The following is a 14821-nucleotide window of genomic DNA, read 5'->3' as shown; positions in this document are numbered from 1 at the left end:
CTCTCAAAATAAATAAAATTTAAACGTAATACCTTAAAAATGTCTTCTCTGAAGGAGTTTTCTCAAAAGAGGAGCTACTAACCTGTGCATTTAAAATTGTGAATTTTGGAGACTCGAGTGTTATAAAGCTGCTGAAATATCTTTTCTGACTCAAAAATGATTACTAGATAATCAGCCACCATCTTATTTCTATGGAAAGAAACTAACAGGAATCCTAAATATACACTTTACTTGTCAAGAAAACAAAACAACCCAACAGCAGCAATAATAATAACACATACATGTTGTCTAGTGAAATATGGGTTTAACATAAATACACATTTCCTTTGAACTGCCGTAAATGACATGCTGCCTAGAACCATCCTGATTTGGGCTTGAGTTTATTGTTTTATGTGATATTTTGTGGCAACTGCTAATTATCATAAGCTGTCCAATAAATGTGACGGATTGTGCAATTAACTCTTCATCAGCATCCGTTTTTGAAGATGGCAGTTTATGACCTCCATGTTGCATAGGTAGCTAATTACTCCTTGGACAATAATTATTAAGTTTCTTGTGCCTCATTCAGTCATTTTGTTTTACAAATTATGATGCCACCGAGTTTCCCAATCCATTTGACTTCACAACTATGACTCTCACAGGATTACTAAAGGTCTGCTGTGGAATATATGGATCATATAAACATTGAAGTGATTACAGATGTATCTCTTTTGTAGGTTTTCCATCGACCGGCACACTGACCTGGAGAGACAATTCAACATTAATGCGGATGATGGAAAAATAACGCTGGCAACACCACTTGACAGAGAATTAAGTGTATGGCACAACATAACAATCATTGCTACCGAAATTAGTAAGTGCCTGGGTTTAATTTCTTCCTTGTGTGACTGGGTTCAATTTATGCCTAGTGACCACATGACAAATGGTCCCTGTTTGCATCAGATATTTTGGCATTGGAACTTATATTATTGCTCCCAAGGAGCCTTTGAATGAATTGTCTCAACAAGAAATAACTTGCCCAGTGGTAAATTACCAAAGGTTGCAATATATATGGGAAGGAAATATTCTCATATCCAAATATTCTTATATATCTATTATTCAGCCACTAAATAATGATTTGCATATTAAAATATGGAGAAAGAGTTAGTGTGAAAGGGTAGGTAAAAAATAGAACTCAAGTATTGCACACTAGAATTTAAATAAATGGACCGAACATATATACTATTATTCACATATTTCAACCACACACATACATATTCACATATGCAGACAAAATATAGACGGAAACTTCATACTGTCAATGCATATTATTTTGGAGTGATAAAATTATAGATGATATTTGTTTTTTTTTAAGAGTTTAATGTATCTTACATGGTACCATAGATTATTTAAAACTGTAACTTCACTATAATTGTTTTCATAAATTACATGTGAAAATGTAAGCTTTTTTTTTTTTTAGAGGATGTTCCAGGGTTGTTAAAATAACATGTTAGTCTTTCAGTCAGTTTTTAGTGAGCACAGCTTCTTTGATCGCACATACTGCTGCTATTACTGGGTCTCTAAGCAGTAGCTCTCTGGTGGAATTTTGTGCTACACTGTCTCAGAGAATTTGCACTCTGCCTCACCAATTTTTATTACACAAAAATATGCAAAAGAACATAATACTCATCTTATTTCCAAACAAAATATATTTTGCATATTATCTGATGTCCTTCTTTCGATCAAGGACCTGATAAGGCCTTTACAGTTCACACAGATTCAAGGGAGACAAATTCTTGAATGAGTTGGGAATCTGGGTAGGGAAATAAAAATCAACATTAAGAAAAATTCCTGGGCATACATACAATATAGAGTTTATAGATGACAGTTCATGGATGTGGGACCTAAAATCTTCTCTGTACTCTCTCTAAAATTTCCTCTATGGTTTCTTGTGAAGACAGGGCAAACATCTCTGAGACACACTATTAATTTGTTTGTGCAAATGAGCCATCCATGACATCAGGATGGCACCACTTTTCCTTGTTCTGGGATATGGGGGAAATGTTCCCCATGGAACTTTGTTAAAAAACAAACAGAACAAAAGTAAACCAACAATAACACTGTGTGGAAAAAGTGAAGATGTAAGAGTGCGGCGTATCTGTTTTTTTTTATAGCCTCCTTGAGTGCAAGCAGAGGACATGCAGTCAGGTTGATATGTAACTTCAGCCCTACCAAATGGAGGGTTCTGGAGAGAGCATAAACTCTGGAAACTCTGGTGTTTTACTGGCTAAGGAGTAGTATTCTCTTCCTCAGTGTGTTATTGAGGTAGCAGTTACCCTTCGCTAACATTTAAGGGATAAAGCAAACCAACGATACTACGCGGTAACTGGTCCGTCAGAAATGTTAACCCCATCTACGCCTGGGTGGCCCAGTTGGTTAAGCCTCTGACTTCAGCTCAGGTCATGATCTCATGGTTCATGGGTCCGAGCCCCGCCTCAGGCTTTGTGCTGACAGCTCGGAGCCTGGAGCCTGCTTCAGATTCTTTCTCCCTCTCTGCCCCTACCTGGCTGGCTCTCTCTCTCTCTCTCTCTCTTAAAAGTAAATAAACATTAAAAAAAAAAAGAAAGAAATGTTAACCCCATCTAGAGAAAGAAGTACAAACATGAAATTTTCATAATTTACAATGTTGAAGCCACATTATTACCTTAAGCCTCAGAGAAAAACTGTATACAATTTATATTGCTTTAGAGCTTTATAAAAATTCTCTAAAGGATCACAGTTTTCTTTATGCAGGCAGTAATTACTTTTTAAAGAACCTTCTCATATTGAATACAACCAAGTTGAGTTAGCCTTAATTCGTGACACTTTTTTTTTTTATGAGATGGATGCCTTTACTTAATATTCATCAAGGAGGTCCTAATTATAAGGATCTATGTTACTCATTCTAAGGAGTAAAAATAAACGAATATACAGAGCAGGTGGTTAAGAAACATTTCAGGAACAATCACGAAACAAAAGACTCGTTTGCAAGGAATTACAGACAAGTAAGAAGACAGACACAAAAGCAGTTGCTGCAAGGAAATAAGCTGTTGACTCTAGGGTGACCAAGTCTGAGATGACATTAATTTGTTCATTTACTCAATAACTATTTACTGAGTCTATACTACTTGCCAACCGCTCTACTGGTGGCTGGGGATATAGCAGTCAGCAAAAGAGACAAAATCCCTAGTGATCTCAGGGTTTTCCTTCTCGTGGCTCCTCGAAGCACCTGGATATGAAAGGGTAAGTTGAAATCTGCTGAGATATCCGTACAGAAAGACTGAGGGGTAAGGAAGAAGATGGTGAGTGTTGGGAATTACAAGCAGTTCCCTGTTGATGGTGTGGAAAAGTGCAATGATGGAACTCCTTTAATGAACATATGATTATCTTAAAAAAGGGATCATGATAAATATGAAAAAGAATAAGTTGTTATGTGTACCAGTAAGATAATTAGTTAAGATCATTTTTAAAGCAATATAGTTTATTTTTTGATAAATACAGTATACTCTAATTACAAAAGTATATCAAAGTTTAGACCAGATAAAACTTTCTTCATGTCTTGAGATAAACCACTCAAACATGTCCCAGATTCAGGTTTACAGTTGGTTCCATGTAGGGAACAAATACAGAATGGCTGTGCCCATATAAAGACCATTGCCTTGTCTGTGAACATTATACAATTTAAAATATATAACCCCAACTTACATTACTCTATTGAAATAATGAGAGTTATTACTCTCTTTTACTTAATTAAATCTTACCTGGAGATTGAAAACTAAACAAACTACTTAGGCATATTTTGACCTATAAGGAAGTTTAATTCAGGAGGTCAAACATCTCAAGAAATGTGGAACTGTTAACTTAGATATCAGTTTGCTTTTCTTGGAATGTTTGCCTGTAACCTTCTTAGCACCAGCAAGAAAGTACAAAGAGAACTTTAATTTTTGGCTGAAAGATAAAATCTGAGATGGGCATAAATTTAGGAACTTTAAAGTACAATTAAGCCTTTTATTTCCTAAAACATAAAAAGAAGTATAAATAATAAGATCACAGAAGGCTTCAGAAAAATTAGAATTACATGAAAATGGCTTAAAAACTTGTTTGACTTGGTTTTATTACTTAGCCCATCATGTAACGTTTATCTTCCGAAGCCACAGACCATGTCTTGGGGAAAAAAAGAAAATTAGAGATTTATTGTATTTGGATGAGTTGAAGATTTAAAACCACGCAGAAAAACAGAACCTTAAAAGTTGAGGTTTTAATAAAGATAAAGAAATACTCTTTCCAGGGAGAACAATTTAAAATTATTCTCAGAATGCCATCTCATCAAAGATTTAAACAAATGAAATTAAGCTAAAAAAAAAAAAAAAATGGATCTTAGGGAAGTCCTTCTCTTATCTCTTAATGAGAATGGAGATGTTGTCCTTTATCCTCTGTCAGATTCACTTAACCAAGGCTGAGATGCTTCATTGTGTATAGTACACAAGTATTTCTGTGGTGATAGATCTAGCTTGCCATCACAATCAACAGGCACCTCTCATTACACGAGCTGGCAGCTAGATGCCCATGTGCTAACAAGAGATTAGACTGGTAGAGCGTGTTTCTGCTACCAGCAATGCCATCGTCTGCAACTAGAACGCATGGCTGCTATTTACCACAGTGGTGAAGGTTTAAGGTAAATTTAGCTGACTAATTAAACACTGAAAAAGTATTAGGTAAGCCCTATCATGCATTAAATTCTCACAGCACTCTGAGAAAGCAGGTACTGTTAATATAATTGAGCCTTGAACCACACAGCTTTGTACTGCACAGGTCCACTTAGATGCAGATTTTTTTCCAGTAAATACACTTACAGTACTGTAAATGTATTTTGTCTTCCTTATTTTCTTAATAACATTTTATTTTCTCTAGCTTACTTTAACGTAAGACTATGGTATATAATACATATAACATAGTAAGTACATGTTAATAAACTGTTTATGTTATCAGTAAGACCTCTGGTCAATAGTAGGCTAAATTAATATAGCCTATAGTATATAAATATAATTAAGTTTTTGGAGAGTCAAAAGTTATACACGGAGTTTCAACTGTGCAGATTTGGGCACCCCAAACCCCAGAATTGTTTAAGGGTCATCTGTATGCATTTTTCAGACAAGGAAAGTCAACACAGTTAAGTAACTTACCCAAAATTTCATAGAGGTCAAGGGTTGGGGTAAGAAGGCAAGAATGGTACCCATGCCATTCAACTGCAGATGATATGTTCTTAGGTGCCTTCCATGGAAGAAACCTCTGTTAAGTCTTCTTTCATCGTCCGGCTTAAGTTGAGCTTCTGACATTGCCTAGCATTTGCCAAAGCAAGTGAGTGAAGTATTTCCTCTATGCCAAGCAGAAAGGTGCCCAGACAGGGGTTCAGTGGAGGAAAGAACAAGATCAGGTCCTGCTCTTGTAGCACTTCTAAGCGAAGGTAGGAGTATTGTCTAACGCACAAAGCAGAGCCCTGAGACTGTTCAGACTGCAAGTGTATAACCATTTTACAGATGAGGAAACTGAGGAAGGCACACAATAATACATTTTAGGGGACAGTGTTTTTCAGTTAAGACCACATGGTACTCAGCTGACCCGAATCACCTACATGAAAGAGCCCTGGTGTCCGGCCGGGACGTGCTGTGTCACAATTTCCAGGCAGTTCAGGAACCCCCGTCCTGTCTACCCCCCAATCAGAGGTGCCTTAGGCTCTAAAAATGCCTTGAATGAAGGCATAGAAAGCTGAGGTGTTCCCTTGTTTGTTTCTGTCTTTGTTTGTTGTCATTCATCTGGTGACTAGGTGATACTTCCCTGAGCTGTGATTTGGCCTAAGGCCCATCAGACAACACACGGGGTTCCTCTGGGTTGGACAGAATGCTAAGACCTGCCTACGAGGACGGTGTGATTAACAACACAGCTGTAGGATACATAAAGGACATTGGGGGACAGCGGGGGAATCCACTTGCTTAGAATAGTCTCTGCAGAGGCATTTCAGAGGCACTGAATGACAGTTTTAGAGCAGAGAAACTGGTAGTGTGAGGTGGTTAAGTAGGGAAACCCGCTGACCCTGGGTGCCTGGGTGCTGGCAGTTGGCATTTACAGATGCACACTACTATTGGTTACCTGAAAGTATTTTAAAGCAGGAAGCATATAATTGCCCATTAAATTAATCTCTTTGAGTTAGTGATAATGCATTGCTCTGGCCCACTACCGTGGGCTGCACACAATATTGCAAATGAAGCTTTTCACTAATGACGGCTAAATCTCCCAGGGAAAACACTAGTTTGATAGCACTTAAGAAACGTTTCTTCCTGGCATAGGGCCCAGTTGCCAGAATAATTGCTTTGTCCAACCCAGGATACTTAGGAAAAATATATCTTTGTAACTCATGGTGCAGAGAAATCTTGAGTCCTGGTGCTGGCCGTGTCTTGGCCATATAACCTTGGGCAAACTCTTTCTCCTCGTCCATTCTCAGTGTTTTCATCTGTGGAATGGGAATCATAATTGTCTCTTGCAATCTTGGGTGTAGTGAGAATTGAATTAAAAGTGATAGTACTGTACCTCTTAGCTGAAAATCCATCTACAGCCTCTAGAAATTAATAAATTATATACATTATTGCTAATATAGTTGTAATCCTGGGCTTTGAATCACAGCTTAATTTAAAACTATGTATTAGGTTTATATTGTGTGTTACTCTATCTCCTCCCCGCAGCAACAGAATTGGTAGTCATGGTCTGCGTATTACTGCTAGGTGTGGTTATGTTTCTTCATTGCACAACTGATAGGATAAGTTTGTTCACTGACCTTCATCTTGTCCTTGGTTCAGGCACGGTAGACTGGCCAGTGGCTAAGGGAAGGTACTCACAAGAAAGCAGGCACATTTTTGCAGAGCCTGCTTGAACTAAAGACTTCAAATTTTATATCAAGGTCCTGTTCAATATATATCATCTCTTTCTTTTTTCCCTGTGGCATAATAGAAACTAGAGTTTCATTGAGATCAATGCCATTCCCTAGTGTAGGATTAGATGGAAGCAGATGAAGGGATGCCATATTTTTCAGTTAGATAACTCTCACAGAAGGGAAAGGGTGCTGGAACCTGAGGTGGACAGTGAAATTCACGTGCACGGGTGGTTAAAGGGCTCCCAAATATCAGGGAGGCCATAACAATATGACCATCTGAGAATATAGTCCCCTGACCTCAGACAAGCATACAGGTGCTGTAAGGTGAAGATCACCATTATTGTTAACAACAAGATTGATAATGAAGGGATTTGGGAAATAACATATTTGAAAGTCATGGGGAAACTACAGGTTCCTGGGAAAGGGGTCATCCTCCAGTCAATCATTATGCAGAGGGATGGACTGGAGTCAGCAACATTCTGCATCCAAGGAGATGCTGATTCAGGCCCAAATGAGTATCATTCGGTGGGTAGCCCGCATCAGCTTTCTTTCAACTGCTATAGCGCCCATGTTCTATATAGCTACTCTGGTTCTTTGCAGATTGACCTGGCAGTTTCTCCCTATATCCTCTGTGTTCTGCACCCATTCTGCCAACATCTTGCCACAACATCTCCATCTTTTTCATCTCTGCCCTCCTTTTGCTTTCATCTACTTAGAAAAGCATGCAGATTGAGACTAGAGATAAGGGTTTTAACCAGGAGCTTCTTTAGGATGTCACTATGACTAACAACCCCTTAGTCCTAACTTAGACAAAAACTGAGGGGTTTCCATCCCTGTCTTGTCCTGGTTTCTCTTTATAAACCACCTACCCAAGCCTCAGCAATAAGTCTTCCTATAAACAAAGGGTAGAAAGAAGGTAAGCAGCGAGCAGCAATTCAAGCTTTTTAGGTGCACGTGACAAAAAATTAGCCACTTCGGGCAAATAAATGGTCATTTGCAGCTTTGAGGATAGCAGATAGAGTGGTGTGAGATGGAGAAGGCCTTAGATATAAATATATGAACAGATTATAAAGATAAGATAGTATTAGATTGATTTCTCTTCAGGCTTTGGTTTCTCTGGGACAGAGACGTTGTAAGGACTTGGGGAGGAAGTGCAGTTATCGGTCTGGAAGTCAAAGAGAGAAAGGGGGAAGTTAAGTGATTGGTTTTCTAAGTCCTGCTGCTTGGATTACTTTTTCACTTAGCCACACTCACTCTGTTGGCAAGGTACTTCTCTCTGTGGCTCACTGTCCCTACATATAAAATGGAGACTGCATTGGTGCACCTTTAGAGATATATGATGAGGAGTAAACATATTTAAGTGCTAACATTCTGCCCAACATAGTGTAAAATTGTTGAGGACCGGTTCTGAACCCAGGTTCAGCTGCTTGCTGCCTTAAAGGCAAATTCGAAAGACAGGTGATGGTGGGAAAGGCAAGGTGGGAGGCCAGCAACTAGGGAGGATGGCGGACTAAAGTCCCAAAGACCATCCTCCCAGTCCAGGCCAAGCATGGGGTTTTCAACAGGGAAGATGTGGAAAATCGTGAGGATGGCTACGTGCAGGAGAAGCTAGTGCAGCAGTTAATCATTTGTCCTTGCAAGTCTTCCAGATTTCGCTACTCTTCTGGTAATCAAGGCTCGCAGGTGTCTCGCAGTAAAGGATGCCCCAGGAGTGCAACAGGTGCCTCCTGATAAGGCAGTTCAGACTCCTCCCCTGTACCAGTAATTAAAACTACAAGTTGTCTCTTGAGGAGACTGGTCCATGGTTGCTGTCTTTGAATGCAGTCAGGCCTTATCTTCTGGAAAGTCTGGTCCTTTGTCCCTCACGGCCAGAGGACTGCGGGATCTCCTGGGAAGCAGGTTAGTTCTCCTGCAAACCATGAAGTTAAGGTCAGCAAGCAAGGAGTGAATAAGCTTGAAGCAAGGGAACCTTTAAGGACTGGTGGGAGGGCTGTTGTCAAGTGTTGATAATTATGACAATGCAGTATTGATTATTATAGCAATAATTATAAAGCAAACTTACTTTTATCATTATTATACAAGTAAAGAGGATATGCCCAAGACGGGTCTTCTTGTCATGAGCAGAACCACCTAGCTTCATTCTGAGGATCTACCGAATTGTGAGTTTTTTCCAGAAGTGTCATCTTGGGATTATTTGGGGAATATAATTTTTCACAATGATGTGTACCTAGTAGAAGTGTTGCCTTTTCTCTCTCAGCTCAAAGTGTCCTGGCCAGGTTCCCAACTTGAAAAGCTCCCTAGTTCTAACTCCAGACTGAGGTCAAGGGTATTGCTATGCTATCACCCTTTCACAGCAGGTGGTAGTGGTTATTAGTTAAAAACGTGAAATTTGAGTCAAATCGTCATGGCCAAAATATTGGGGCATTGTATGCTTTATGTGTGACTTGACTAAGTTATATAATCTCTTTAAGCTTCAGTTGCTATATTTTAAGTTTGTTATGAGAGTTGAATGAGATAATACAGAAAAAGGACGTCAGAAACCAGTGTATATTAAGTCCTCAATAGTGTTGTCTTCCCTCCCTCAGGCTTTCCCCTTCCTTCTCCCTGCTCTTCTTTCACCTCCTCCACACTAAACGTGGTGCTTACCCCTCTCACATCCCCTGGCATCTCCTTTGTCCTGTAGCTAAACATTCTGTTGGTCACTCATCTTCCCCCACTTTGTTCCCCAGCCACTTGGGCTTAGGGGGAAAGGGTTGATCAAAGCGGTTATATGAACCCTCTGATTTGTATCCACTCACCTCTGTGGAATAAGCCGTGCCTAAACTCTGCAGCTTAAAATAATAAACATGTATTTCTCCTGGTTTCATGGGGCCAGATGGGTAGTTCTTTGGGTTTGAACTGACTTTGCTAGTCTTTCTGGTCAGCTGCTGGCTTGTCTGGGGGTAGATGGTCTGTGTGGATCTCACCTGTCTATATAGAAGGTTGGTTAGACCAGGTGCCATAGAGGGCACCTCTGTACCATGCTACGCATGTGTCTGATCCTCTGATAGGCTAGCTTAGCATCTCCAGTGCTGCTCTCAGGGCTCCAAGGAGCAGCAGCAGATTGGTGAAGACACACTTTTCAAGTCTCTGTATCAAGGTTGCTATTACCACGCTGGCCAGAACAGGTCACATACCAAGAGCAGGTTCGAGGAGCAGGTTCAAAAGTTTCAAGGTTCAAGAGGTTCAAGAATGTCACCTCTTAATGGGAGGAGTTGGAAATATTATGGCCATTTGTTTCTTATTCTTTTTAAAATGTATTTCATGCTTGGATGCCGAATCTCAATAGGTGTGACCAGGAAGCAATAATGATCTGCAGCCTAGGCATAGGTACTTACCTGCCTTTCTTCCAGAATCCTCACTATACTACATGTGAGTCAGAATTTTTTGCTCCCACACCTTTCTTATTTGGGAGAAACAATAAGACAATATTTCTGACAGCCATCAACTGGTTAACTGCAGGGTCTTTAGAATTTCAACTTAAATAGCAATTTGTATTACGCATACTAAATCTATTAGTGCATTTATAATGCTACAAGAACTTCTATGTGAGTGTTCATGCAAGCATTAACTATTATTATTACTATTTCCTGATACTCAAACTGGGTCAGGTTTCTTTGTTCTAAGTTCTCACAGATCCATTCTCTTTTACTTCAAATGACAGGTTAAGGATTATAAATAACCACCGATTTGCTTATGGCTTTGAGAATACATCTCGAAAGGAAGAAATGGGTGAAGCCCTTGCTCTTGTGAAACATGTTATTATTGTTTTATTATTGATCACTGTTTTGTCCTGGGATCCTACCATAATGCTTGGTGCTTCCAATAAATATTTGCTAAATTAATGAATGATTGAAGGAAACAATGTGTTAATACTACTGGAGAGTACCCTGATGAGTTCTGACTCCAAACAGCCACTATTAATGGATTGGTGAAAAGGATCTTTGCTTTAATATACCCCACTGGGCTCCTGGTTACAGGTCTCAGACAGGCCTATGGCTTTCTGGATTTTCTAAAGTCATGCTTTCCTCAGTGACTGAAGCTAAGACACAGAGGGCAAGAAGAACTGTGCTCCCCTTATATGAAAATTGTGAGCCATTGACTGTGCTCACAGAGAGGGATTCCCGTAGAATATTAATCAATCTCAGGAGTCAGAAACCATGAGAAAGGTGCTGGCAGAGAGGAGCGTCGGATCCCCTCTCATTCCCCAAGGAGCCAGGCTTCTGATCTAAGAAACTTTATTTCTCTTCCCTTCTGAGAGCCTTGAGGCAAGCCCTGAATAATGCCAGCCCACACTTCATTACCCAACAAGCCCGTTTATCATTTAATCTGATCTGTATTGAACAACTGGAAGCAGGTTACAAAGCAGCAAAGCCAAGAATGAAAATGCAGCGCTTTTTCTGATTACAGGAATCCCTAATCCAAAGCTTAGAAACTGGGGCTAAAAATAGGCACCAATTCCATCTTTATCCACCCCCACCCACCTAGCATTTCAGTTAGGTTCAGGTGACCCTTCAGCCAAACAGTAGACATTTAAATTCTGATAGCTTGCTTACATATCATTTGGGGTGGCAAGGCATTAATCACGCTGTACCCTTATACTAGTGATGATTTCTGGTTCCTGGAGTCTCTAGTACAAGGATCCACCACATGTGATGGCCAAGGTCAGAGGTTATGCTGTTCGTAACAAGGATGTGTTATGCTTGCTCCTTTTATGACTATCCGTTCTATGTACCCACAAACTCAAATCAACTAAAAGCAAAGAAACTAACATCATTTTAGCACCAAAGTTGGCGCCAGGTATTGTGTTGAATGTTTCACAAGAGTTGTTTTGTTTGAGCCCTACAGAACCCCATTAAAGAATGGAGAGGAGGTTGTGCCTGGGTGGCTCAGTCAGTTAAGTGTCTGACTCTTGATTTCAGCTTAGGTCACGCATGATCTCAACGGTTTGTGGGATCGAGCCCTGTGTCGGGCTCTGTGTTGAGCCCTGTGTCAAGCACTGACAGCAGAGAACCTGCTTGGGACTCTCTCTCTCCTGTCTCTCTCTGCCCCTCCCCAGCTTGCACAATCTATCTCAAAATTAAAAAATAAACTTAAAAAGAAAGAGTGGAGAGGATATCCTCTGAGATGTGAAATGACCACTCCAGGACTACATAGCCAGAATTCACAAAGTCATGCCAAAACATAATGCTTTCATATCCTCAAGACAATTGGTAGTATTTTTATAATGTTTCAAAAGTAAACAAATACCTAGAGCAGATAGGGCTCACCTCATTTCAGCAAGGATTCCATGGGCACCTACTGTGTTAAGAATTGGGCACTTGGAACGCAGTAAGACATGACTCATTTCTCTTTGAGCCTTAATAGTGCATCTAAAGCAAAGAACTTTTCCCTCAGGCATGCATTTGAAACTCTAACATATCATTTACTAAAAAGCTTGTAATTGGGAGCAGGGTGAGATTTCTCCATTGGACAGGAAAGACCATGTTCTCTGGGAGGATTCCTTGGAGGAGGTATATTTTCATCAGGCTTTTTGTGAGAGATTTCACAATTAACAAACATCTTGATCAAGCGGAGAAGAGCTTAGAATATCTTCTGGTGATGAGGGAAATCAAGAGAGAAAAGATATGGTTGGAAAATTAAATGAATCAAATTTTGGTTGCCTTTTGATGACAGAGCAAGGAAATTACCTTATTCTGTGTCAGAGAGCCCATCATATACATTAAAATATTGAAATAAGAGATAGGGTGCAGAATATTAGGATTCAGGTTTAGGAGGTTAGGCGATTGGAATGGAGAGCCTGAGATGGAGAGAATGAAGGGGGAAGAATAGGGCTATGATGGAGTTTTTGTTTTTAATACCAGTATAGTTAACATACAGTGTTATATTAGTTTCAGGTATACAATATAAAGATTCAACAATTATATACATAGTGCTTATCGAGATATGTGGACTCTTTAATCCCATTCATCTATTTCACCCATCCTCTCACACACCTCCCCTCTGGTAGCCATGTTTGTCCTCTATAATTAGGAGTCTGGTTTTTTTTTTTTGGATTGTGCATGTGTGTTTTTTTCCCTTTGTTCATTTGTTTGGTTTCTTCAATTACACATATGGGTGAAATCACCTAGTATTCGTCTTTCTCTGACCTATTTCACTTAGCATTATACTCTCTAGAATATAGATCCATGCATGTTGTTGCAAGTGGCAACATTGCAACATATAAAAAATCTTTTTTTATAACCGATTATAGATATAAATTACTAATATTCCATTGCACATATTTACCCCATCTTCTTTATCCATCCATCTATCGATGGACATTTGTGCTGCTTCCATAATTTGGCAATCATAAATAATACTGCTATAAACATAGGGTTGCATGTATCTTTTTGAATTAATGTTTTTGTATTCCTTGGCTAAATAGCAAGCAGTGGAATTAATGGATCATATTGTAGTTCTATTTGTAATTTTTTGAGGAACTTCCATACTCTTTTCTACAGTGGCCGAACCAGCTTACATTCCCACCAGCAATACATGGGGATTACTTTTCTCCATGGCCTTGCTAATGCTTGTTGTTTCTTGTGCTTTTGATTTTAGTCATTCTGGCAGGTGTGAGGGGAGACTGGTTTTGACTTGCATCTTTCTGATGATGAGTGATGCTGAGCATCTTTTCATGAGTCTGTAAAGCATCTGTATGTCTTCTTTGGAGAAATGTCTGTGGCTGTTTTCTTCCCATTTTTTCATCGGATTGTTTGGGGTTTTTTGTGTGTTGATTTGTATCCATTCTTTGTATATTTTGGATACTTACATTTACAGGATATGTCCTTTGCAAATATATTCTTCCATACACTAGGTTGCCTTTTAGTAGTCTTGGTTATTTCCTCTGCTGTACAGAAGCTTTTTATTTTGATGGAGTCCCAGTAGTTTATTTTTGCTATTGTGTCCCTTACTTTGGGTGACATCCAAAAAGGTTACTACAGCTCATGTCAGAGCAATTACTGCCTCTGCTCTTTTTATGGTTTCAGGTCTCACATTAGGGCCTTAATCCATTTTGAGCTAATTTTTGTGTATGATGTAAAAAGTGGTTTGGTTTCATTCTTTTGCATGCGGCTGTCCAGTTTTTTGTTTTTTTTTAACATCATTTGTTGAAGAGATTGTCATTTTCCCATTGCATATTCTTGCTCCTGTATTGAAGATTAATTGGCAATATAATGAGGAGTTTATTTCTGGGTTTTCTCTTCTGTTCTATTGATCCATGTGTCTATTTTTGTACCAGTACCATAGTGTTTTGATTACTACACCTTTGTAGTATATCTTGAAATCTGGGATTGTGATACTTCGTGTTTTGTTCTTTTTCAAGACTGCTTTGGCTATTTGGTGTCTTGTGTGGTTCCATACAAGCTTAAGGATTATTTGTCCTAGTTCTATGAAAAATGTTGTTGGTATCTTGATAGGAAATGCATTAAATCTGTAGACTGCTTTGTGCAGTATGGACATTGTAACATATTTGTTGTTCCTGTCCATGAGCATGGATATCTTCCTAATTTCTTATGTGTTGTTTTCAATGTCTTCCTTCAGTGTTTTCTAGCTTTAAGGGCACAGATCTTCCAACTCCTTGGTTAACTTTATTCCTAAGTATTTTATTTTCTTTAAATGGGATTTTTCTCTTAATTTCTATTTTTTCTCCTTCATCATTAGAGTATAAAAATGCAGAAGCCCTTCTGTATATTGATTTTTGTATCCTGCAACCTTAGTGAATTAATCAGTTCTAGCGGTTTTTGATGTAGTCTTTAAGAATTTTCTAGATCTGGTATCATGTCTGCTGCAAAGAGTGGA

General features: G+C 39.1%; 1 protein-coding gene across 8 annotated transcripts in view; it reads left to right on the top strand.

Annotated features, from left to right (window-relative positions):
• CDH8 (cadherin 8) overlaps positions 1–14821 on the top strand; it is a 362718-nt gene that overhangs the window by 221973 nt on the left and 125924 nt on the right. For 7 of the 8 annotated variants that reach the window (XM_023244993.2, XM_019819837.3, XM_023244991.2 and 4 more), the window contains one exon: positions 717–853. In XM_023244993.2, the coding sequence (XP_023100761.1) occupies positions 717–853 (137 nt within the window). Of the gene's footprint in view, positions 1–716; positions 854–14821 lie in introns of those variants that run through there. The other variant, XM_045045687.1, reaches the window with a different exon arrangement.

The sequence above is a fragment of the Felis catus genome, chromosome E2 (genome assembly GCF_018350175.1).
Source record: "Felis catus isolate Fca126 chromosome E2, F.catus_Fca126_mat1.0, whole genome shotgun sequence".
In the NCBI taxonomy this organism is placed as follows: Eukaryota; Metazoa; Chordata; class Mammalia; order Carnivora; family Felidae; genus Felis; species Felis catus.
Note: the sequence above shows the minus strand (reverse complement) of the source record. Positions and strands in the feature narration are given on the sequence as shown.